This window comes from Eurosta solidaginis, chromosome 3 (genome assembly GCF_040869045.1).
Source record: "Eurosta solidaginis isolate ZX-2024a chromosome 3, ASM4086904v1, whole genome shotgun sequence".
Taxonomy (NCBI): domain Eukaryota; kingdom Metazoa; phylum Arthropoda; class Insecta; order Diptera; family Tephritidae; genus Eurosta; species Eurosta solidaginis.
Genome location: NC_090321.1, coordinates 209,351,530 through 209,377,566, shown reverse-complemented (window position 1 = coordinate 209,377,566; position 26,037 = coordinate 209,351,530). Strand labels below are relative to the sequence as shown.

General features: G+C 39.9%; 2 protein-coding genes across 7 annotated transcripts; one reads left to right on the top strand and one right to left on the bottom strand.

Annotated features, from left to right (window-relative positions):
* Window positions 1-456: 456 nt before the first annotated feature.
* On the bottom strand, window positions 457-10,566 carry Sans (SAM_USH1G_HARP domain-containing protein Sans). Of its 5 annotated transcripts, none has more exons than XM_067777990.1 (7): window positions 10,429-10,566; window positions 10,196-10,319; window positions 7,974-8,193; window positions 2,172-2,315; window positions 1,880-2,101; window positions 760-1,815; window positions 457-705 (listed from the first exon to the last, which is right to left on the bottom strand). In XM_067777990.1, exons 3-7 carry the CDS (start codon window positions 7,994-7,996, stop codon window positions 540-542), a joined length of 1,611 nt encoding a protein of 536 aa, XP_067634091.1. In that variant the 5' UTR covers window positions 7,997-8,193; window positions 10,196-10,319; window positions 10,429-10,566; the 3' UTR covers window positions 457-539. The 5 variants fall into 5 exon arrangements, with proteins under 5 accessions (XP_067634091.1, XP_067634092.1, XP_067634090.1 ...); XM_067777991.1 differs by having other exon boundaries at window positions 10,211-10,319; XM_067777989.1 differs by lacking the exon at window positions 10,196-10,319 and having other exon boundaries at window positions 10,346-10,560.
* A 6,462-nt stretch (window positions 10,567-17,028) lies between these two features.
* Window positions 17,029-25,518, top strand: SCCRO3 (defective in cullin neddylation 1 domain containing SCCRO3). 2 transcript variants are annotated; one of them, XM_067774967.1, is made up of 5 exons: window positions 17,029-17,509; window positions 17,728-17,870; window positions 19,474-19,608; window positions 20,830-21,160; window positions 21,245-25,518. In XM_067774967.1, exons 2-5 carry the CDS (start codon window positions 17,774-17,776, stop codon window positions 21,801-21,803), a joined length of 1,122 nt encoding a protein of 373 aa, XP_067631068.1. In that variant the 5' UTR covers window positions 17,029-17,509; window positions 17,728-17,773; the 3' UTR covers window positions 21,804-25,518. The 2 variants fall into 2 exon arrangements, with proteins under 2 accessions (XP_067631068.1, XP_067631069.1); XM_067774968.1 differs by having other exon boundaries at window positions 17,050-17,065.
* Window positions 25,519-26,037: the final 519 nt, after the last annotated feature.

Below are 26,037 nucleotides of genomic sequence, written 5' to 3'. Positions count from 1 at the left end.
ATTTATTCATCCTGGAGCATATATATTAGCATGGAGACATCAAATTTTTTTCGTCTCACGGCTAGTAATCTTCATACGTTTAAAAATATCTAAAGTTATTTAACACCCCTGGCTCACATTAGTTTGGCATAGCTCCCTCTTAACAACTTACTTCCTTCGCCCATTTTGATTTAGACCCTTTCATAAACAGCCTTATATTCAGGTTTCAAAAAGTGCTCGAGAAAACTTTGACGTTCTTTAGTTCAAGGCCTAAATCAGAAGTCGTCTAGAGTGCTTTTCGTACAGCGAGTCACCGGGTACCGAGACAGATACTCAAAATACCTATATTATTATTTTGTTGGATTTTGATTAAGGTGTTGGAGAGGTAGGCTCCTAAAATATATCCAAAGTATGAAAGAATTGTGCCTAGAGGACTTGTTTTCCGCCATCTTTTGTTAGTTGTGTTTCGGAAATATGTCGACGTTGTGCCATCTTCAAGAGCACTTTTTTTATTCTTGTCTTATAATTGAAGTTATAACAAAATCCTATTATTTAGATGTTTAAAGCCGACTATCTATCATTGCACCAGGATTGGCGAGTGCATTTTTTCTTTCTTGTATGGCGCATGTAAGTTTTCGGAAGGGACCCAACGGCAGCGCTAGAGACTTCAAGTCGGCCTCAGTTAACAGCATCAATGTGTCCAAATCGATTTGTTGTTTCTGAAAACTAAGAAGACGCTTTCAGTTTATACTCTATCAAGCTTATTCGCACAAAACTTACATAGCCAAATACTCTTCCAAACCCCAAGCGGTGAGAAAGCGTGCTATCGGTGTACCGACAGTCTCCTGCTCATCTTCGCTATAACCATCTGCAGCATCCGAATCCGAATCGGAAATGTTCATGAACGAACGTTGTTTATTAGTGCGCGAAGTTTTTGTTGTAGTCACTGCAGCTCCTTGTCGTCCCATAGCAGAACCACCAACCGTCGTACCTCCATCGATGTCATGGGACAAATAGCTTTCGGTGCTTGGTTGTAATTTATTTAGCGCTGCTGTTACCGAACGTCGAAATGCTATACTACCCAACATGGGTCGATCAAAAAGTGCGCCAGTACGCTGCCTTGGATATTCTTCACTTTGCCGTGCGAGTGGTGTATAAGAATCGCCTAGTATATCTGGTTGTGAGAAAGAACGTAAGAGTGTGCTGTAACCCATTTTTGACGCATCACGCTCTCGATCGCTACCAGTCTCGTCTGTCACTTCGAAAACATCGCTAATTTTACCACGCTTACTGCTCTCTTCGTTCGAACTGAATGTGCCTACATATAAAACTTCCGAATCCCGTTGTACGCCCACTAGCGATGTGACGGTACGCTTGCCATCTGGTTCGATACCGCCAATTTTGAAGGCAGCCTCATCAACTTTATTCTGCGTGTGTTGTTGTGAGTGATGATGTTGACAGCTGCGCTGTTTGTTTTGTGTAATCGCAACGCGACTTGCAATGGACCCAACACTACCGCCACTACCACTGCCGGGTGATACCAGTTCACTGAATTTCGTAGTTGTACTGCCACTGCTGATACTTGAACATGGGCCTGCAGTTGGTGTGATGTCTTTTGTGGTTTTATTCAAATTACCTTGGCTGGACCATATTTTTTGCTTGAGTGTTGATAGCACATTCGATCTATTGCTGTTGTTCGTTGGGGTTGTAGGGGCTATTGATTTTCCGCTCACATCCAGCTGCTCATTCTCCAGCTTCTGCTGACGCTTCATATATTCACGCATGCGTTTTTCACAATTTTTCTCGGCGAGTTCGCGCATGGCTTTAGCCTTTTTCCTACATTGATGGACGTCGTATGATTTAGCTTTTTTACAAAAAAATTATTATTATACGCACTTACTTCTCGCTAGCTTCGAAATTTGCTGTGGCAGCATCCAAGTAGCGTAGGATCTCGTCACGATTATTGATTGCTGCCAAGTCTTTGGCACTATGTCGATCAATATCCAGCGCATAAATATTCACTCCGAATTTTACAAGAAAGTCCACACAGTGCAAGTGTCCCTTGGCGGAGGCTAAATGAAGTGCGGTATTGCCGAACTGATCGTATTTTTCAGGATCGCCGCTGTGGGATAAAGATCAAGTAACATTATATTAAATACATGTGAATTTACATCTTCAAAATGTCTTTTTACCCTCGTCCACAAAGTAATCGTAAAGCATCCAAACGTCCCTCGAAGGCGGCCCAAAGTACTGGCGTCATTGAGTCACCATCCTTTGCGTTGGCGTCTTTGCGTGTAGCGTCTTTGAGTACGTCGAGTAGACCATCTCTTGCAGCTCTGGAAAAGAAAAATCATTAAGAAATAAAATGATATATACGAACGGAACAGCATTCGTTAAAAGAGCCCTCCTTTCGATTGTACGGCATATAGAGATCCTAGAAGAATTCGGTATGCCTACCCTTCTGAGAGTTTAAAATTGTCCTACCTCTGGAAGCCTTTTCTCTCTAAGAAAGCAAAAGATTAAATCGAGAGTTAAATATTAAGGGAATATTTTTGACAGTATGACCCAATGTGAAATACAAAGCTAAAAAGTCCATTAGGATCAAAGAATTTCATGAGATGGTAGTCAAGCCAATTATGGTCTATGGGGGCTGATTGCACTGGACACGACAAACATTGCCAAAATATTAGTGCGAGTACAATGAACAGCAAGAGGCCCTTAGTATCAGCGGCGCTCTTAGAACAACCACTACCTTGGCTTTGAACGTCATGCTGACATCCGGTAGACATTGGGGACAAGGCAACTGCGTCTCCAATCAGGATTCATGGCATCTTTCTCACTTTGGGTATTTCAGCACTCTCATCAACGAGGAGTTTATTCGAGAGAGTACAGACTAGTAGTGCCGACAACTTGCCCCTGCACAAGCTTCACCTCAATCATTCATATGAGTGAACCCCGGGGAAAGGGGCTTATCTGGGCCAGTGGATTGGTTAATTGGTTCACGAAGGGGTCGAAGTTGGACGGAAAGAATAATGTGGGGCATTTGGCTAAACCTCGTAAATATGACTGGACATATAAGGATAATAAGAAAATTCTTAAATAAGCCTTTACTGCAACTACAAGATGCAATAGCTCAAAATATCACGTAACTTTAAGGTGCATATCGTGGACGGAGTGCTTTGGGAGACAATAAACTGACCTTAACTCAAATGTTTTTATAGATCAAAATAGGATTCCGAACGATCTTACGACAATAAACTGACCTTAATTCAAATGTTTTTATAGATCAAAATAGGATTCCGAACGATCTTTGGACGAAAACAAGGTTTCGGCAGCATTGGCTCATTGGCTTGAGAGACATAAAGGTTATGCGCTTCCCAAGGCAGTCGGTTCTATGTACCGGAGCGACTCGGGATTTTTCCCGACCAAGGACTGTCATTTCAGTGTGACCCCATTTAATTTGTTTCGTCCCTCCCACAAATTGTCATCCTCCCAGCAGCTCCTTGCAGCAGGACTGCTACATATTCTCTTACTCCGGGAAGGTATCGAACCCAATCCGGGTCCGTCTCCTGACCCCGGTCCTGAGAAATGGTTTTGCTGCATCTGCCAGAAAAGAATCTTTTTAGGACGGTCATACTCTGTTCAGTGTGTCTCGTGCAAGGGATGGTTGCATCGGACAGGTTGTTCTGGGCTTGATCCCAAAACCCGACGTCCACGTAACTTTTATAAATCTTTTGTGGCTCCTTGCTGCTCACGCCCAAGGGCGTCCCGTAGTCTACGCCTAAGTGCCCCTCCACTACCTTCCAGCAGCCTCGCTGCTCAGCAAGCCACAACAAGTACCCGCTGCTGCTCGCGCCCCACGGCGCCAACAACTCAAACAGCTGATACCACTCATAACTACTACCTTCGTAGTAGAGCTGGTAGCAATGCTGAGCATCAGCCCCTGCCCCCGTCTTCTTCTCCCCCCCTCTTTTCTGGCAGCAATCGTGCAGGTCAGGGAAACAAACTCTTAGTCCCTCCCTCCGTTTGCACCGTCTGCCAGCACAGAATATATAGGTTTGCGACATCCGCTCAATGCAGCTCCTGCCTTGGGTGGTGCCACTTTCCTAGATGTTCTGGTCTCCGCGACGGCAACCCCTCGACGGGTTTCATCGCGCCATGTTGCCAGGTCGCAAACCCAAATCATCCGGGTACCCCAATGCTTGCCCAAGGGCGCCCAGTCCCAAGGCCACAACAGCAATTGCGTCCTGGCCTTCCACAACCTAGGCGTAGTCACCCGCCACTTACCCCTAGAGTGGCGGCGTCACCCCTTATGCACTTCAGAATTCTGCAGTTAAACTGTAATGGACTAACTGGGAAGATTACGGAGATAGTCGATTTCATGAAGCGGCACAACATCCGCATTGCTGCGATTCAAGAGACTAAACTCACAGCAAGATCTGCATTGCAGACCTGCTCTGGGTATAATGTCCACAGGAAGGACCGCGAGAGCGGAAATGGAGGCGGCCTCGCGTTTATTATACACCACTCTGTGCAATATCATATATTTGATCCTGGCATCGACCGCAGGGACAATGTCTTAGAACGTCAAGGCCTATCTGTCCGGTCAGGCGATGCAAATCTAGAAATCATCAGCATCTACATCCCTCCTGTCACCTGTTGCCCCAGTGGATACCGCCCTAAAATCGAGGCCTTACTCACTGGCAACAATCGCATTATCTTAGGCGATTTCAATGCCCATCACGACCTATGGCATTCAAACTTGCGGGCAGTAGGGGTGAGATGTTGGCGGATCAAATAGAAGAAACGACGTTCTGCACAATAAACGGAGACGCCCCCACACGTATGGTAGGAAGCTGTCATAGCTCGCCAGATATCTCAATCGTGAGCGCAGAACTCGTAAACTGCGTCAACTGGCAGCCGATGGTAACATTTGCATCCGACCACCTGCCCATACTTATTTCGTTCGAGCGTACCACCGACTTCATCGTCACCGAAAAACGCACTTTCATAAACTTCAAAAAAGGAAAGTGGGAAGAATATAAATCTGCAACAGACAGCAGCTTTGCTGCCCTCCCTATCCCGACTGATGCCCGCCAAGGGGAGCGTGCCTTCCGTAAGGTCATTGAATCCGCACATTTCATTCCCGCCGGGAGAATTCCCGAAATCCGGTCCCACTTCCCGGCGGAGGCCGCGAGCTTAGCGAGGGAACGCGACCTTATAAGACAGCTTGATCCAGGCGACCCCCAAATAAGGGATATAAACCAACGCATCAGATTGCTTGTGGACGAACACAAGCGGGCGAAATGGGAAGAGCACCTAAGAGGTTGTAACCTCTCTACCGGTGTAGGAAAACTTTGGTCCACCGTAAAGTCCCTATCGAATCCGACTAAGCACAAAGACAAAGTTTCCTACGGTCGACAAAGATAGACGGAGAGCCAATAGACACGCACATAAACACAAATTCAGCGCGTCACCAATCACCATCACCGCTAGAGAGGTTGAGGACGCCATTGGTCGCGCTAAACCATCCAAAGCAGTGGGCCCAGACGGCATAGCCATGCCGATGCTTAAAAACCTAGGGAAAGAGGGTTTCAAATATTTAGCGCATGTCTTCAACCTGTCTCTCTCCACCTTTGCCATACCCGAGAAATGGAAAATGGCCAAGGTGGTCCCGCTACTAAAGCCTGGGAAACCAGCTAACGTAGGTGAGTCATATCGTCCGATATCTCTCCTATCGCCAGTGGCAAAGACGCTTGAAGCCATTTTGCTCCCTTATTTCCAAGCACATTTGCAGCTAGCCTCTCATCACCATGGCTTCAGAAAACTTTATAGCACTACCTCCGCGCTAAATGTCATTAGCACCCAGATAAATTGCAGTTTGAATCAATACCCCCACCATAGAACAGTACTCGTAGCGCTAGACCTATCAAAAGCCTTTGATACGGTCAACCATGGCTCATTACTGCAAGACCTGGAAGGGTCTACCCTTCCCCCATGTCTTAAAAGGTGGACCGCAAATTATCTGGGTGGTCGGCAGGCATCGGTGCAATTCAGAAACGAAACATCAAAACCAAGGAGAATTAAACAAGGGGTGCCACAGGGTGGTGTCCTATCCCCACTTTTGTTTAATTTCTACATATCTAAGCTACCTTCACCACCGGAAGGAGTCACAATCGTTTCCTACGCCGATGACTGCACAATAATGGCCACAGGCCCAGGCCCAGAGATCGATGAGCTATGCAATAAAATAAACGGCTATCTCCCTGATCTCTCCAGTTTTTTCGCCTCGCGAAACCTGGCATTGTCACCGACTAAATCTTCCGCGACCTTATTTACAACATGGACGCCCCAAATGTCGACCATATTGAACATCCACGTCGATGGCACTACGCTACCGACTGTCTTACACCCCAAGATCTTGGGTGTGACGTTTGATCAGGATCTACATTTCGGTGCGCACGCAACCGCAATTGTTCCGAGAATTCAGAGCCGTAATAAAATCCTCAAATCCCTTGCTGGCAGTACCTGGGGAAAAGATAAAGAAACGCTCATGACCACATACAAAGCAATTAGCCAGCCGATTACGTGCTACGCGTCACCCATATGGTCGCCAAGCCTAAAAACTACCCACTGGAAGAAACTACAGGCCTGCCAAAATACTGCTCTCAGAATCGCCACGGGCTGTCTTCTTATGTCCCCAGAACACCACCTGCATAATGAGGCGAGAATACTCCCCATCAGGGAGAGAAATGAGATGCTGACCAAACAGTTTCTGTTGAATACCCAGAAACCTGGGCATCCCAACAGACATCTGATTGACGAACCAGCACCGCGTAGGGGCCTAAGGAGTCATCTCCGTAAGCATTTTGAGGAAATACGGCACCTGAGAACCCAGCCGTATGAAGCGAAAAAACACAAGCAGGTCCTTGGTGAACTCCATAGACAGGCGTCGGACCTTTATGTCGGGAATTGCCCGGTGAATCCAGTACTTGAAGAAAAATATCCAGAACTCGCGGAAGAGGAACGCATACTCCCCAGGGAAACGCGTGTCACTCTTGCTCAACTTCGTTCTGGATACTGTAACAGGTTAAACTCTTACCTATCCAGAATCAACCCCGACATACAAAATGTATGCCCCGCTTGCAATGTGTCCCCACATGACACCAACCATCTCTTTAATTGTAATGTGGAACCAACCCCTCTAACACCCCTTTCCTTATGGTCCACCCCTGTTGAAACGGCAAGTTTCCTTGGACTCCCGTTAGAGGATATTGATGACAATTTGTAATCGGTCGCTGCTATTAGGTGGGGCGAGCATTGCTACAACAACAACAACAACATGAAGGTTATAAACAGGCAAATCATCTTCCCAAAAGGGGTGCTACAGTAGCAATTTATGGTCCAAGGTCTTTCTATGGATTCACTATACACATAAGAGGAACCTTAAGCAACTAAGAAGCAAAACAGTTCAGGCATCATCAGATTCGCTTCCAAGGGCATCAGCCAAAATCGTGGATTTTAGTACATTGGTATTAAAAAGGACACTGTAGTCTATGATATAACCTATTAAAGCTGCATCTCTCCGAGACACAGACACGTGCTCAACCGTTTCTTCCTGTAGCCCGCATTTCCTACTGACGATATGCATGTGACGTCAGAAGGCAGTGTCCAGTTAGTATGCCCAGCATGAGCCTTAAGTCTTTTTCTTTAAAGATATAAGCAACTTTTTAAGTCTGACTTCGTAGGATTTGCACACGATTTTAAAAATGTTGCAGTCCCGTGGTTCTTTCCATGCCTTTCCCATCTCATTGATCGTATGCAACTCCTGTCTCCTTCTTGATCGACGTATACCGTCGATTTGTCTAATGCAGCATCCTTCTTTGCCAACTCATCGGCTTTTTCGTTACCTTCTATCCTATTATGACCAGGAACCCAGTATAGACGTATGGTCCGGCTGCATAATAACTAAAATAAAATTTAATACTACTCACTTGTGAAAGCGTTCCGAAGACATTCCTTTAATTGGTCGCGGCAGGTACCGAAATTTGGAAGAATTTTCGCTGATCACTAATTACATTCACAATATTTGGTGAGAGTCAGCGTAAAAAACAACATATATATATGTGTATGAACATATTCACGAGGTTGTATACACTCCAATAAACCGCATTCAATGTACTTCCAGTTGACCCAATTCTACATGCAATGTGACTGGAATAAAGTTTCGTAATAGTTATGTACATATGTATGTATGTATAATATGTATATACTAGGGTCAAAGATATACCGAAGTGGGTTTATCTATGGGTAACAAGTTTTGAGATCACCGTGAAACTCACACCGTAATGTTAAACGAACTACCAGCGCCCTTATAACCACAAATATGAATTCAACTTCACTGTCTTGTAAAAAGAAGTGGTATTCTATGACAAATACTTATATGCTCAACTGTTTTACAGACCTTTGCCAAGGAGGACCCTTTTGTAAAAAACTTTCTAAAGTATTTTGATATCAAAAATGTTGAGAATGCAATCTGAGATCTTCGCACGTTGCTGCGTCAGTATGCACCAGGTCCCTGCCCGCAGCGTAATATTCCGAAGCGGCGCGAAATTCTTCATCTAACCACTGTTAAGTCAGTTCCAAGCCAAGCGAAGTTCAAAGCCAAGTAAAGTAGTCATCAACTGTCTATTTTTATACGACAAACTTTCCTTTTGATAGTGTGTGCATTTTCTTCGATACACAGAGGCGCGTATTTTGGTTGACATAAGTCGGTCGGTTTAAACGGTTAAGCGCCAATTAAGTAAGTAAGTCGGTCAACATAAACCCATCTGAATTTTCCGGCAAAGTCAGCCATAAAATGCCTTTTCTAGTTTCTCAAAGAAAGATTTCTTATCAATGTGGGCAAAAGATATATTGTTTCTCCTTCCTGAATCCTGGAGAAGTGTATAGGTGGTATGCATTCCTCAAGCATGGAAACTGAACCATTCGAAAGCTAAGGACCACAGGCCAAAAGGCATCACACCCTTTGGTTTTACGACTCTACGGATAGACTTATTGACCTGCATATAAGAGACAACGCAATTTTCTGCAAGTTGGACGCAGTTCAGCACGCATACCGGAAAGGCAAATCAGACGCCATCACCTTAGTGATTATAAAAACAATCTTCACTCTGATCGCAGGTAAATTCCTTCTAAAGATAAGCAAGCTATTGAAAACGGCGCTTTGCGGCCCTTTCTCCATTTTGAAGGCAAATATCTCCTCGTGATTCCCGACTACAAGTTAAGCTGGAAAAGGAACGTTGAGGTGAGATCAAAGAAAGCTCGGCCAAAAAACTAAACCTGCAAAAAAAGGAGCTTGGGACCCTCGATAAGGATGAAAAGGAGTCGATTCATCACTTTCTCTGCCTATGTCTAGCATAGCAAACAAGACGTTTCAGATTTCTGGGCGTACGGTTTTTCGACATTCTGACAGAGCGGGATCTTTCACTCCTACTTAAGTTCATGAGAGAAAGCAATTGGCTCATTGAGGACTACTAAAAAGTAATCTGGTTAGACGAAAGTGCCGCCACCTGGCACTCATTGATGTCAACCACAATGGACAAAAAAGTGAAAGTGAAAGTGTGGGAAACTCCCACCATAAGTACACGGTACCTTTTGAGCTTTCGTTCCTTAGTTCACTGCGCCATCTATTGCATTTTATATATGCCCAGCGATGTTAGCCTTTACCTTCATGAAGACTACAATCACTGGGGCAGAGAATGAGCCGAATGTTCCAGGTGCATGCCCCTAAGCCATAGTCCTCAAAACGTTTGCCATGGTCGCCATCAAAAAAAGGGTTCTCATTCGAGAATTGCTCGTAATCTTTTTCATTGGGAGGGGTTTCAATCATAGCGCACAAGCCGCCGAACACCATTCGGAAAAGACGCAACTAAGAGAGGAAGCATATTCTAGCCGTAGCTACACGTTTAAGTAGATTCACTTTTGGGAAAAGACTTTTGTGGAATATGTGCTTCCTAATGCAAGCATATACTTTCATTCAAAAAAGTATAGCACTGGCGCAATGATCAAAACAATGCGCGGTCGTAAGCAACTTGAATGAGGCATGAAGTGCGGCAATTGAGGTTTCATTTACAGTTCACTCAACCCGTTCAAGACTTTATTTGATGTATGGAACAACTTTTCAACCCATGCATATGCAAACAAACATACATACACGCTACGTACATACAGTTTTAATAGACCATTGTGAAACTATTTTACACCAGGGCCTGCAAAAAGCATTACGAAAATACGACGTTTATTGTCAGGTCACTCATATCGTACATACAAAGCTAAATCTGCGAAAAAAAACAAAAATAATTACCACCGAAAACAAAAATGATCACTTGTAAAACATAAATTTTCACTACACAAATATCTTCGTCTATTTATGTACATAAAACTCACTATAGAGGGGGACAACCCATCTGTTATAACTTTTTCACGCGCCCGAAACGAACTCACATCGCTTGAAGAGAGTTTTCTTTTGCACCTTTGGATGCCATTAGTTAGCGTTGTTACGATCTCGTGTTAGCTTACCCGGCGTTGTTATTACGGTGAGCGGCAAACAAAGACTGTCGCAACCACTGTACGGCTTAAAGTGAGTTGGCCATGTCTACTTGTTTTGTTAGTGAGACATGAATGCTTAGTTAACTTGGCTAGCGGAGTTTGTATAGAGCGAAACTGGTAATAAGTTGCTTCTCATGGATCTCTTATTCCAATTTTAAGTATGGAGCTCTCCTTTCTGTCTGCTCGTATTAGAGAGTGGTAGAGCTAGATTAAGCATGTTTTGCTAAATCGCGTTGAGCAACACGATTAGCTCCGTAAGGTTTGGAAAGAACGTATCCAGCCATTCAAAACTAAACGAGGCTTAAGACAAGCTGCCTTCATGTTGTGCGATTTCTGTTAAATTATACATTCGCACGGATATAATTCGAAACTACAAAGAGCCTATAAGGAAGCTATCCTACAGCGAAAACAATTTCAGGCTAAATGTCAAACAGAGCGTCAGTCTTACCTGTAAGTGCTCCTTTGGAAGGAGTAGGCAATTGAAAAGTAAAGTCTGCTCTATATGTCTTTAATTATACCTGTGCTGATGTATTACTCGCAATCCGGTGTCGAGAGAAAATAGATACGCCATTTGATTTTTCGAATAAAATGCTCCCCGAAGAATTTTTTCTTACTATTTGTGATGGCAAGGCATTGTATTGAAGATGGCTTATTGATGAGCCGTATGAGCTTTTCGCAGAAGTGAGTATAAAATAAAATAATTTAAGAAAAAATGTTAACGCATCCAACGCTTTTATTTAATTGTCTGATGAACGCCCTAGATTGATGAGGAGTGTGATGACTAGTACCTAGGACCCACCTAATTATTTTCTAGCTTTTAGTATTATTATTACTTCATGTAAATATTGTTTTCAAAATAAGACCGTTTAACTTAACTTTTTTTAAATTATTTTATTTTCGAGTTTTTAGTCTTTATTTAATTGCCTATTATTTCTCATTCTATTTAGTTCATTTAGTGACTCATTATTACACGGACTCTTTCTTGACAATTTGTTGCAATCTAAGTCCTCAATACATAATCCTTCGAAAGACTTTACTCGACTCTGCGCTACGTATGCTTTTCCCTCCTCGAACTACAAAATATTTTGACGTCACTTCTACCGGACTGTATGTAATATTTGTTCCAAATATGGACCAAATCGGACTACAAATACGATTTTTTTAATATCTCGATTCTTGCGCCACCTAGCGGCAATTTTTTTCACAGGCCGCTTTCTATTCATGTATGTATTATTTGTTCCAAATATGAGCCAAATCGGATCACAAATACGGTTTTTTTGAATATCTCGATCCTTGCGCCACCTAGCGGCGTTTTTTTTTTTTCATAGGTCGCTTTCTATTCATGTATGTATTATGTGTTCCAAATATGAGCCCAATGGGACCACAAATACGATTATTAAACATTTTCTAATGGAAAAAACTGTTTTCTAAAGATGTTTATGCTTATTTTACCGGGTCATATTGTGCCTCTCCGGCTTGGAAAATACTGCTATGGGCACTCATATATGGGAGCAGATCAAGGTAAAGACCTACACTGAGTTGAAACGGACAGCTGGAGGAAAGCTCGATCTTCTCGGCCCTTATTGGCGAAATATGGATAGCCCAGGCGGTTAAGAGCAAATAATGCGAGTCGCTTCTCGGATCGTGTGTCCCTTCCAGAACCAGGTGTATGGTGAAAGTCAGTTACAGTTCTCGTAGTTAAATTAGCATTAAATCCGCTTCTCGACCTACGGCAACGTTACCATTAACAGGTTCATAAATCCTCCGATGAACTTTTCTCTTTAAAGGGCCCTCTCATCTTTCTTACCACCATTCATGTTCTTCTTAATTGGCATTTAACGGTCCAAACATATATAGACAGTGAAAATTTCGTCTCATTTGCTTCTCCGGTTTGATACCTGCTTTTGCTTACACCAAAGTGTTGTTTTCTTTTGATTCCAAGGGGGAATTCGATAATGGCGCTTTCTAGGCCGGAGCATCAGCATATTATTGCATAATAGAACCTAGCCTAGACTGGTGGGTTTTTATCCGCTGAAAGTTTCAGATGACGGCGTGAAGCCAATATGAGAGTCGCAGTGGAGTTAGTTGAGGTTAATGTCGAATCATCGAAAAACTAGAAAGGGACTTTACGGTTGACCATAACTTACCAACACCGGTAGTGATGTTGAAGCTGTTAAGGTGCTCCGAATAATTGTAGCCGCGAGTTATTGAATACACCCCAGGGATATTTTTTCTAAGCGCTGGCATAGGCCACCGATACAGAAAGATGTAGAGCGGTAATTTTTCGTTTCTGGTTTATGATTCGCCATCCGGATCCAAAACAGGTCTTTAGACAACCCTATCGATATGTTGGAACGTAAATAAGCAAATGTGCGTTAAATTAAAGGCTTACTCCAGCCGTCGGATGTCCATTATGAAGCACTTAATTTGGGCGTCTCCTGGTACTAGTTGTCTCACAAGATCACTTTCTTTCGAGAGGCGGCAGCTTCGGAATAAAGCGATGTCAAGCCGAATCTATAACCTTGCGAAACGCGCCCTCTCCTTTTCCTACATTTGTAGGAGTGAGGAAGGTTGAAAAAGAATGCTCTCTTAATTTGTTATAGCCAAGTGCGGCATTCCTATGAAATGAAATTGACTGATCGTTTAAGTGAGAGAAGTATGGTGATCGCATGCTAGAGTAAGTATCTGCTGCCAGTAAACACGGCTGAAGATAGAAAATCTCGCGAGCTGTGCAAATTTCCTGCTACACGTGAGGGGTATCACCATTAACCGAACTTAACGCCGTATCGTGTATTTGCTGTACTAGCATCTTTCGCCCGCCATGCTTTGTCAAGTTGAAAAGGCAGAGATAGTGTGTTCGTAGTAGTGGCTTCAGATATTCTCGAATAAAAAAAAATAGAAGCCGTGAGTTTAAAATTGTCTGTCATCGCGAGTACCGTCTACCTAAACAAAATCTTGTTAGATTCGCAACTTCTTCAACCCAATTGTCAAAATACCTACTCGAGGCGAATCCTTCATCAGTCATACTAAGTCGTTACCGAGATGGTCGGCCTGTACCTTAATAGTGTTTGTTACCAGAATATGCGGGATCTGCGTCCGGCAAAGGATCATCAACATCGATACCAATCCCCAAAACCTTCGGAGAGTGTCATTAATGCTACAAAAAATTCAGACTACAGTGTTGATAAGCGCAATTCATTGCTTCCACAATTCAATTGTCCACCTCACCTAAGCGAGGCGAATCCTGTATCATAAACTTATTTAGTAGGCAAGGCTCTGGCGACCCCAAGCTCTTTATGGAATTAGAAGGTGGGGTGCGAGGTGGCCCAAAAGGTTCAATGCGGTCATATTAAATCATTTCCGAGATGGTTGGAATATTACTTAAGGTTGTACTTGTTACCGAAAAGGTATAAGTCTAGAACAGGGGTCGACTGCTAATGCGCGTCAAAAAATAAGGGGAGGGTCGTCAAACGACGCGTCTTGACATCATTAGTAATAAACCGAAGGCGAAAAATTTATTTCGTACACCCCAGCGGTTTAGGGGATCAGAATATACCCGCGGTAGGTATGCCTGTCGTAAGAGGCGACTAAAATACCAGATTCAAGTGGCTGTGTAGCGCAACCTTTCAGGTTGCCAGCGCAATATAGAGCTTCTCCAAACCCAATTGTCAACCTCACCTATCCGCGGCGAATCCTGTTTCACTAACAGACGCGGCTCTGGCGACCCCAAGCTCCTCATAGAACTTGGGGGTAGGGAGGGAGGGAATGGCCTGAAGGTTTAACGCGGCCACATAAATCGTTCCCGAGATGGTCGGGCTAGCACCTTAATGGTGCTATGGTACCGGAGCGTACCGGATTTGTATCCGGAAAAGGACCATCACATCGATAACACTCCCCAAAGCCTTAGGGGAGCAACCCTATCGCTACAACAACAACAACAACAACTCCGGCACGTACCGTATCTATATCCGGCAAGAATCAACATCGATAACAGTCCCCAAAACCTTCCCGGAGTGTCCTTATGGCTACAATATATATTAGCCGTGTTTTTTTTTACACGTGTATACGTATACGTTTGCGTGTAAAAAAACGTTTATCCTCACTTAGATAATGGTTAGGTTACCCATCTAGCAGCAGTGATTAAATAACTAGCTACAGAACATGTTGTACCGAAAAGCGGAGACACACACCTCTGTTGGCCATAGGGCATAGTCTATAGCTGAATCGGTTGCGGTGAATAGTGGACACTAGACTGGGTAAAAAAAAAAAGTTGCTAATGTCCGCCCCTAAATTTAAAGATTATGTTGAGAGGGTTTCGAAAAAAAAATTTTTTTTTAATCCTTCGAAATACAGCCGAAAAGGTGTTTTCGTTGTAACTTGGTTATTTGACGTCCGATTTTTTAAATTGATGTTGAAGCTTCACATTTCCGTTTAATGTCCTTTTAAGCTATGAAGTCGTTTTCACATGATTAGGTCAGCTAACAAAGTTGTACCCCCCCCCCCCCCCCCTTAAGTATCCTTTTTTCCTTACCAAACGAAAGTACTTAAAAATTCAAGAAAATGTTGCTTTGAAACCATATTACTAAAATAATAAACATAGAAGTTATAGCAACTTCAATATTTATTGCAACTGTTATTTTACCTAATTCTTATTATACTTAGACCTGAAACTCATGATATTTTTGGAGGAAAAATTATTATTATGGTTTGCATTGAAAAGCTAATAAAGATATGCCAAATATCATAAATAGGGGAAGTCAAAGTAAATAAGTGAGTCAAACCTCTTGTTTCGTATTTATAATAATAACACCATGCGACAAAATCAACTTTTTTTCTGGGAATTGGACAAAACCCACTTTTTCGTAGATATTGAGGCTTAAGTAAACAAAGTGCTATCCCCGTTTTTCGAACCTAGCCTCCAAAAAATAGATATCGGCTTTCGAAATTCTACATTTCGAAAGTTTATTTTTTTTTTTGTTAACGCATTCAGCAAATTGAAAAAGTAAAAATGTGGGCGTGGTCCGCTCTCTTCCCTTATTTGAAGGGCTAAATTCTTTCTTTGAGAATTTTGGTATAACAGCTGTTATACGAGGTGAAAAGTCTGACTCTGACTTCTGAGTACAGTCAGCCTCTGACTTCTGACCATCTCCAATGTGATCGATTAATGGTACCTTAACCTAAAAATCGTGAAAAATTCATAAAAATGAAGAAAACGCAAAAAATTACAAACATATTCCACAAAAAATAAGTCTCTTAGTCATAACGTATCCAAAACAATGAATAAAATCTACAAAAAGTTATTAAATTCACCAACTCAAATATTTTTAAGTTATGGATATGGCGAGAAACCAAAAACCCATTGGTTGGCTATGGTGTGGTTATGGCGTTAGCGTTATGGTATGGCACCATTAATCGATTACATTGATTTCCATAAGGTAGGTTCGATCAGCTGTTTTATCTGGTTATGGTTTTATAGTTATAAGTCTCCATTAATTGGCCTTTAAATCTCTATCCGTATCTGGTTCATGTATCATTGGAACACGAGGAGAGGTAGTGTAGAGGTGAAACATAGACACATAATTTAGTTACATCTGAGTGTAATGCGTATTGAAATTTAGTAGTACACATTTTATGCGCAGCAATTTCAGAGGTTTATTTCAGGCATGCTTAACCAACGAAACGATATCATTTCGTTACGATAATCAACGTTAATAAACGAAACGAAGTCATTTCGTTTCGTTTATTAACGTTAAGATCGTCAAATTAACGAAATGATTTCGTTTCGTTTTCTGCCATATCAAAACGAAATCAAATCGTTTATGTTGATTATTAATTTCAAACTATGCTGGCAAAGCTGATTGATGGCGGAGTCATTAAAGGTGAAAGCATTAGCCAAGCTGATTGCAACTTTTCTCATGAATTTTGACAGTACGAACATTTCTCAGAGTATTTTTGACATTACCACCAACGAATTACACAAACAAATTACATAGTGTTTGTGTGTGTATGTGCGCTCGTTGTTACTACCTTACGGCTTCACCATGGCTATAGCATTGCCAGCACAATTCAAACATAAAGTATCACGTTTTTGTTAACGTTTTTAACGTTAACGAAAGCTTTTCGTTTCGGTTAAAAACGAGATACAATTTATCTTGATAATTTCTTTATCGATAATATTTCGAAGTGTTTCAACGGAAACGGTGGAAATTTTTTGATAAACGATTAGCTTAACGTTAAGGTGCATCCCTGGTTTATTTAAAGTTTGACGCTTAGCAGTCCATTTAAAGTTTAAGCGTAAACGTCTATAGATGTAAACAAAACACATAGATTAAAAAAACAGCTATTCTTTTGGTAAGTTAAAAGTTTAAGAAAAACGAATTTTAGCCGGCAACGCTAATTTCGCATCGAATGCAACACTGCATGGGGTAATGTCAAAAAGTGATAAAGTGCAAGGAAAGAAATACACAGATAATAAGTAAAATAAATAAATATTTTCACTAACTGCCGTTTTATGTTTTTCTTGGAGGAATAACAATCAAATAAACAACCAATAATTTTCCATAAAGGGCAGCAGCTGTAGGAGAGCCCATAGTTGAATAAAACATTTTTGTCGATGTTGTAAATATTGCTCAGTCACTACCTGCCACCCCACCTAGTTAAGAAATCTAATAAGGTGCAAAAAACAAGTGCACAGGAAAAAAATACAAATTTTGTGAGGAGGCATTGCGACAGATTGTCTACTAAACATGACCCTCGTAAGTTGCCTACTTGGCAGCAGCACCGCCTGGGTCTGCAATAATCATTGTGCTGTTTAGTTACCACGGTTTCGCAAGCTTCTTCTCCCCTATAATTGAGTCAGCCAAACCAGCAAAAACCAATCAATCTGGATAGAATATCAATAGTGGAAATATATTTTAATGTAAATCAAATACCATATACTACCCGTCGTCGTTCGTCTTTACTACTGCCAATGTTGCACAAATAGAATACATAAATATTTATATTTAATAAAAACAATTAAAAATTCATAAACAACTGCTTACATTTAAGCTGTTGTTAATCACAAAGTCGTCAGTGCTGTAAACCAATCGCAGTTTGACGAAAGCCATCATAATTCAGGTATGCGTTAATTTCTAGGTGCTGAAAACTACCAGCTTCTAGTTAGAAGGCTAAACATAACAAAATGGGTAATTGCCTGCATTGCTTCCAATCGGCATCCGAAAACTCGGACATACCAAATGCAACATCTATGCCCACCTGCCAAAAGCCACACATTGAAGGTACGTTTCTTACATTTATTTATATGAAATAAGCTTAATAATTCTAAGAGTTGTTCGTTAATGTCTTATTTAGAAGTGAATATTTGACAATTTTGCAATATTTTTAATTAAGTAAGCAATTTCTTTAAAGGATGATCTTTGGACTTACGGGATAATTTCCGCATTGTTTATGGAATCATTTTAGGAATGTTACAGGATAACTTGGGACTTTGGAAAAATTTTTTCAAGTTATTATCGAAACTATTTTAGGCATCATTTCGGGACTCTTTCAATACCATTACTTGTTGTTGTTGTAGCGATACGGTTGCTCCCCGAAGGCTTTGGGGAGGTTTATCGATGTAATGGTCCTTTGCCGGATACAGATCCAATATGCTCCGGTAACACAGCAACACCATCTCGGGAACGACTTATATGGCCACATTAAACCTTCAGGTCATTTCTCCATCCCCACCCCCAAGTTCGTCTGTTAGTGAAACAGGATTCGCCGCGGATAGGTGAGGTTGACAATTTGGTTTGGAGAAGCTATATGTTGAGCTGGCAATCTGAAGGGTTGCGCTACACAGTCCCTTGAATCTGTTATTTTAGTCGCCTCTTACGACAGGCATACCAACCGCGGGTATATTCTGACCCCCAACACGCTGGGGTATCCATTACTGGATAACTTCGGTACTATCTCCGTATTTTTTCGGGACTACTTTTGGTTTAATTTTGCAATTGATGAGTGATAATTTTTATCCATGACTTATTTATTTTCGACATGTTTCCGAAATTATTTTAAGAATTATATCGGAACTATTTCGGTGTTACTTGTAAATTTTTTAAAATCGTACTCTGAGTCTATTCGACCTACACTAATAATATTGGTAAATTGGTTTTATATATACTATATCGTCCTCGCCGGCAGTAATTGGAGCAAAGACGAACAAACGCTTTTACCCACTTATAAAGCAATTAGCTGGCAGCTTGTATGCTACGCGTCTCCAATATGGTCGCGGAGCCTAAAAGATACACACTGGAGAAAAGTCCCACTAGATGTCGTTTGTCAGCCCAATTCTAAATATTCCTTTGGAATTTTGGGTAATTCTATACGAAAGCATAACAATTAATTAATACACGTTTTAAAGACGCGTTTTGTATCCAGGATCGCGAATCCGAAAAGGGAAGCCAAAAGTCTTGCATCTCAAAAAATAATAACGAAAACCTGAAAAATGGCCCCGGATCGCTCCGAAACCAGGGTTGCCTTCCATAGTATTTTTGCGCAGAACACCTTTCTGTATTGGTGGCCTTTGGCCGCGCTAATCAAAACTAACCTGGTTGGGTCCAACACTATTTAGACCTAAACTATATCCGCGCAAAACACTTTTTTTCGCAACGACAAAATCATCAAAATTATATTGGTATTTTTGATGCTACATCACCTATAGTATACAAAATATTATTAGCTATAGCATTAACTCAGCCATCTGATTAAAATGAATATGCTTTGATTAACAAGACTAAAAAAATGCAATTTAAAAAATCTTTTTTTACCAGACCAATGCAAGTGCAAAATTTTGCAAATGATTATTTATAAGCAAAATTAACATTTATGCTATCATTCCAGAAACTGATGAATTGCTTTCGCCCAGAAGTCCACTAAAGAACGAAAACAATTGTGATACTAAGCGAAATAGTTTTAAGAAATCTTTGGTACTGCTTAATGGAAATACCGCTACAATGAGTGATATAATAACGACGGGTAAGTATAACTGTAACAAAATAACAGTAATTTATTAATTTCCTTATAGAATACCAATCTAGCTGGATCTATCCAAACAGTAAGTCATACCCAGTGCTACATTACCTTCGATATGTTGACGTTTGAATGAAAAAGAGGGAAAGTGCTAGCGATGACTCGGCTGATCTGACACATACTGTCAGTTGACTTAACACTTGATATTTCAGACTTTCAAGTATATCGCTCTCCCTCGATTTGCTTGTCAAACAAATAACTAGACACTGCCTTTTAAGCCGTGTCAATTGGACACGCTTCTTAAAATGTTATTTTTCTAAAATCTTCGTATATTTCGACTCCTTCAGAGATGGAATATTTTTTTGTGATTTAGTTTCAGTAGTTTGGCGTTTGCCCCCTATAACGAGGACACAAGATAGTCACATATTTTCACTTAAGTTCAAAGACCTGCAACTATCTTAGTAGTCGATGACCTTTTTACCTGGAATGATTCAATTAGGATTGTTGCTCTCCACACTTCTTCTATAAATCGAAACCATTCCAACCATATGTTGCTGACGACTATTGATGTTGGCATGTTGATATAATACCGTTGCCACCTGTTGTAACTTAACTACTTTTCCTCTGGTTGTTGTAGCGATAAGGACACTCCCCGAAGGTCTTGGGGAGTGTTATCGATGCTGATGGTTCTTTGCCGGATGCAGATCCGGTACGTTCCGGTAACAAGCACCGTCAAGGTACTAGCCCGACCATCTCGGGAACGATTTGGTATGACCACATGAAACCTTCTAGGCCATATCGCTCCAACCCCTACACACATGGGGAGCTTGGGGTCGCCAGATCCAGGGCTGTTAAGAAACAGGATTTGCCACGGGTAGGTGTATATTCTACGACAGGGTATATTCTAAGCCCCCTAACGCGCTGGGGGGACTTTTTCTCTGGTCTGGCTCTTTATTGCATGGACACAAACATGACACTTCCTCCAACCGATATGAAAGGGCTCAAACTGGCATTTTTATGGTGATTCGAGAGTTTGTTCTCCTTCGGTGAACTACTGCGATCTAAATCCTCGAATCATTCACAGCAAGTATGCAAGATGCAAATCATACTGGTGCAGCTCTAACACGGACAAGAAACTACTCCCATACTCACTGAAACTTGCTTTTACATTAATTGCTCCGACAACAAACACAATTATTATTTCTATAAATGTTCAATTCTTTACAGCCGTTAAAGAAACGCTAGAAGTATCCGACAATACACTTAATCAACTTTTTGAAGAATATAAAGACACCGATGAGGATATGATACTCACAGAAGGCATTGAACGCTTGTGTCATGACCTCAAATACCAGCCCGATGAATTTGCGATACTGGTATTGGCATGGTGTTTGGATGCATCGCAAATGTGCCGTTTCACTAAAACAGAATTCATTGAAGGCTTGCATAAAATGTGTGCAGATTCCATTGAAACCATACGTATAAGACTGGAGCAAACGATTGAAATGCTCAAAGTGGATACAGAAATGTTTAAACAACTTTATCGTTTTACATTTCGGTAAGCTATCCAATTTAGCTATCCAAAGTTTTTTTTTTAAGTTTAGAAAATGTTATAAATATATAAAATATATTTTCACCACAGTTTCGGCCTCGAACCCGATCAGCGTATACTCTCATTAGACATGGCCATCAGTTTATGGAAATTGGTATTCACGGTGCATACGCCAGAACTGCTCGACAATTGGATACATTTTCTCGAGCAGCATCCCAGCATACGTGGTATACCGAAAGATACATGGAATATGTTTTTAAATTTCTCCGAACAGTGTGATATTAATAATTATGATGATACTGAAGCATGGCCAAGTTTATTCGATGATTTTGTCGATAATGAACGTTCCAAATTAATTGCACCGCAAATTGACAACACATTGACGGAAGGTGGTGGTGAGGCGACAGTGAATGCGCTCCTGGACGAAAGTTGCATAGATGATGCAAAGTTAGAAGACAAATGTGGTGCTGATGCAGCTGGCGACGATGATAATAACAATGATAATTTTTCACGACAAGTACATCAGCATGTGTTATTTTCGAATGGGCAACAAACACAAATAGCGAAGGGATCGTCGAGCAGCAGTAACAGCAACACAAAAAACGAAACAAAGGGCGCGCGCAAAATTAACGATAACGACATATTATAGTATTATATAGTAGACACTTGTGTATTCGTTGGACGACGAGACGAGTAGTATGTAGTAATTTGTGTGTTTGCGTTATAGTTTAGTTATTATCTATTTAATTTTTGTTGATTGAGCGCTCTTAGCAAACGCCTGTAAGTCCAAGGAAATGGGATGAAGTAACAAAAAGCTAGCAAAAAATGGCGTACGAAAATAGCTTAGCTCTAAATCATTTCGTTGATGATATTTGCATTTGCGTTTTGCATAACGCATTGCTTTGTACGAAGATCTCTCTTTTTTAAACTATAATTATGAAACATAATTGACTCAGAAAACACGATCTTCCTTTGTGCTACATTAATATGTATTTAGATATGTATGTACCTAATATTGATACCCACTTTTTCTTGAACATTTATGTCAAATAGAATTAACACCTTATTGGAAACGCAACTTAAAACACTGGGAGATATGGATACATACACAAAAAAAGTAAATATAATGTTTTTTTTTTTTTTGTGCGACGAACGCTAAACCAGTGAGCAAACAACAAATGGTGCGTTTTAGTATATTAACTGCATATGTATTTCATTACAATATTATAATATTATTTACATATACGCTATGTATGTTGGCTTAACCATTTTTTTGTTTACGCAATGGAAACATTAAATTAACTAATAGGTCTGCTCACGAGCAATTACAATATTTTTGTAAACCTCTTCCTTGTTTTGCAATTTACGTTAAAAAAAATTATAACAAAAACAAAATACTTTAGGTATGTATTAGCATTATTTGGCCAAAAAATCTAATAGCAAAATTAATTATATATGTAGTTATAAATACCTTATTTTATATGCACTTTAGAGTTTTATAAAAGCGAAAAACACATAAACAGATCGCTCATTTACTCCAATAGTGTCATAACTCAAAAAACAAAATTTTCCAGGAGAGCCATTCGAAGATTTTAACTGCCATATGTTACGCATATAAAGGCATATTTTCATTTTTATAGCACGTGGTAAATTTGTAACCGATCACAAAGATTTTTTTATAACATAGATCAAGATATTGGGTACGCTTATATGTTATTAACTCAAAAGTCGTGTTTTTTGAGTTATGACACTATTGAAGTAAATGAGCGAGGTATTTTATTTTGACTACACAATTGTGTTTTTATTGCAGCACCACATATATACACTTATTAAAGTAAGACAATATATGCATATAATCCTCACAATGTAAACCATTTCTTATTTATGGATAATAAAAAAAAAAAAAAAAAATATATTAATTATAATAATTTGTGATGGTTAATTTGAGTAAGCACAACGAGGAAACTTATCCAAATACGGGTTATGTAGTTTCGCCTTGAGAGATGTAAAGCAACCGATAATTAGATCAAAATAAACCATACTCGATTTAAAAAACTTTTCAGAAAAGCTTACAAAAGTTAAAACTTCCAAAACCAAAAGTTTTTCAAATACATCTTGTAACTGGCCACGACTCAGGCAGTTATTTTTCAATTCTTGGAAATGTACTAAAATATTTTTCTATTTGTTCTCTTTTAATTTATACAAATTTTGTTTACAATTCTAAAGTTAAAGAAAATCTAGATTCAAAGATTAATTTTTATTCGAATATAATATGTATTTAACTTGAAACTTTATAAGTACATATCGTTTGATTAATTTATTTTCATATTTCGAAACCTAAAAAAACTAAATTCGATATTTCATTTTATAAACTAAATTCGAAAAGCTATATATAGAGCCCGGCTTAAAATTTTGCATGTACATGCATATTTATTTTTGAAAATATACCAAAATTTTTATTCGCCATTTCGAAAATTGAAAAAAAAAAAATGATTCGAAGACTAATGCATTCGTTTGTTGTTGTTGTATTAACGATAAAGACACACCCCGAAGGCTTTGGGTCCTTTGCCGGATATAGATCCGGTAAGTTCCGGTAACAAAGCACCATTAAGGTACTAGCCCGACCATCTCGGGAATGATTTATAGGACCATATTAAACCTTCTACGCCACTTCGCCCTCCCAACCCCCTAGTTCCATGAGAAACTTGGGGTCGCCAGAGCCTCCGCTGTTAATGAAACAGGATTCTCCACGGGTAGGTGAGGTTGACAATCGGGTTGGGTTGCGCTGCACAACCCCTTGAATCAATTTGGTAATTTAGTTGCTTCTTACGACAAGCATACCTACCGCGGGTATATTCTAATCCCCTAACCCAAGGCCTTGGGAGTGTCCTTATCGCTACAACAACAACGAGGGTCTTAAAGTCGCAATAGAGGTGGCAGTGTATGAGCAGCCCGGTCTTAAACTTTTCGGAGGTTAATCGCGCCAAGTTATTAATATTACGAGCTGTCAGCTCACTGTATTTCATTGAGAAAAACTGCGCTGGCCAAATTGAGACTTTAGAAAGAATCAACAAAAAAGTAAGGAGGACAGGTCCTAGAAAGGCTCTAGTATTTTCCAAGAGAAGAGAATTATTTCAGTAAACAAATCCAGACTGCTGATAGTGGTTTTCAAATAGGTTTCGAGATTTGCTTGAAGATTTTTAATTTTTAACACCTATCGAAGTTTTCGAAAACGTCTTTGAAACTAGTTTTCGTGATCAGATCCCTTAAAGCATGTTTTTAAATCGTCCAAAAACTAGAAAAAAATTGATTCGAAAAAAATAAAAGAAGCAAATAACTCATAAAATTTGTTAATAACTTTTGCAGCTATTTTTGTGCTCCGTTGTATTTATTTTTAATGAAACCCATACATTTTTGAGAAAATGTAGTTTCGAACTGATTTACATAATGGGCAAACAATCCAAAAAACTTCGGATCGAGCTATTATCCTTATTTTTCGAAGATGAAATCTTAAATTCGGAAGCCGGCGCCAATTTAATTGAATGCTATGTCTTTTAAATTAATTTTAAATTAATTTTCAGATTAAAACTCGTCATGTATAGCGCCCCTGTACCAATATTTCGCTTTACTGTTTGTTATTCGAATTCGAACAATTTTCGTTTGTTCGGTCATCACTTAACCTATTTTCCGATTTATAACTTAGTTATCCAACACTAAAAAGTTATCCAAATTATAGAATATGTATTACTTAAAAACGGCCGCCGTGGTGTGAAGGTAGCGTGCTCCGCCTACCACACCGAATGCCCTGGGTTCACACCCCGGGCAAAGCAAAATCAAAATTTTGGAAATAAGGTTTTTCAATTAGAAGACAATTTTTCTAAGCAGGGTCGCCCCTCGGCAGTGTTTGGCAAGCGCTCCGGGTGTATTTCTGCCATGAAAAGCTCTCAGTGAAAACTCATCTGCCTTGCAGATGCCGTTCGGAGTCGGCATAAAACATGTAGGTCCCGTCCGGCCAATTTGTAGGGAAAAGCAAGAGGAGCACGACGCAAGTTGGAAGAGAAGCTCGGCCTTAGATCTCTTCGGAGGTTATCGCGCCTTACATTTATTTTTTTTTTTTTATTACTTAAAAACAATTTTTAATAATATTGCTTATGTAAGTATACAAATTAAGTTATAATACGTAAGATTAGTACTTGTAAAATAATAAAATATTTACGATTGTTAAATTTCCTAGGATTATATTAATCTTTATGACACCGCTGTAAAGAATACTGAAAAAAAAATATATAAATACTTATTTACGTTAATATTGTTTATGAATTAACCTTATAATAATTATTAATAAATAAATTATTAAAATTAAAGTTTCAATGTTGAAATTAAAAAAACTTAAAACAATGCTAAGTAGGGAAGAATTTTATTTGATTCGGAATTTTTTTTTATGCTAGAAATGTCATTCCTGTAAATAATTGAAACCTTCAAAATTCATTTCGAATTTAAAAAAAATAAGAATTGGAAATTTTTAATATGTGTTTTATTTATAACTAGCTTTACTCAGCGTACGTTGTAACGCCCGAGATCGAATGAATGTTGCGTTATTTTTTCTGTTTTGTTTGTGGATAATTTAGTTTATTGTTCTGTAAATTGAATCAAATTTTGTACGCATATTTGGTGAAATTTTCGTTTAAAATATTTTATTATTGTATCTTATTGTAATGCAAGTGTGTACACAATATTTTTCGTTTTTTCGTTCGGTGCAAAGATAAACAAATTTTTGGTTTTCCAACTCTAGAGCAAGCAACATATAGCTGGCCATGGGAAAAGCACGGACTCTCTAAATTTAATCCTGCAACATTACGCGATTGCCCTTATGCTTTGTTGAT

What these genes read in the sequence shown, in the direction of transcription:
- Sans (XM_067777990.1), bottom strand. Translation starts at nt 7,996, where the DNA reads ATGTCTTCGGAACGCTTTCACAA. An exon ending in AATTTCGAAGCTAGCGAGAA is followed by an intron (nt 1,816 to 1,879) that starts GTAAGTGCGTAT and finishes CCATCAATGTAG; the next exon opens with GAAAAAGGCTAAAGCCATGC. An exon ending in TTGGAAGAGTATTTGGCTAT is followed by an intron (nt 706 to 759) that starts GTAAGTTTTGTG and finishes GCGTCTTCTTAG; the next exon opens with TTTTCAGAAACAACAAATCG.
- SCCRO3 (XM_067774967.1), top strand. Translation starts at nt 17,774, where the DNA reads ATGGGTAATTGCCTGCATTGCTTCCAATCGGCATCCGAAAACTCGGAC. An exon ending in GAGTGATATAATAACGACGG is followed by an intron (nt 19,609 to 20,829) that starts GTAAGTATAACT and finishes AATTCTTTACAG; the next exon opens with CCGTTAAAGAAACGCTAGAA. An exon ending in CTTTATCGTTTTACATTTCG is followed by an intron (nt 21,161 to 21,244) that starts GTAAGCTATCCA and finishes TTTTCACCACAG; the next exon opens with TTTCGGCCTCGAACCCGATC.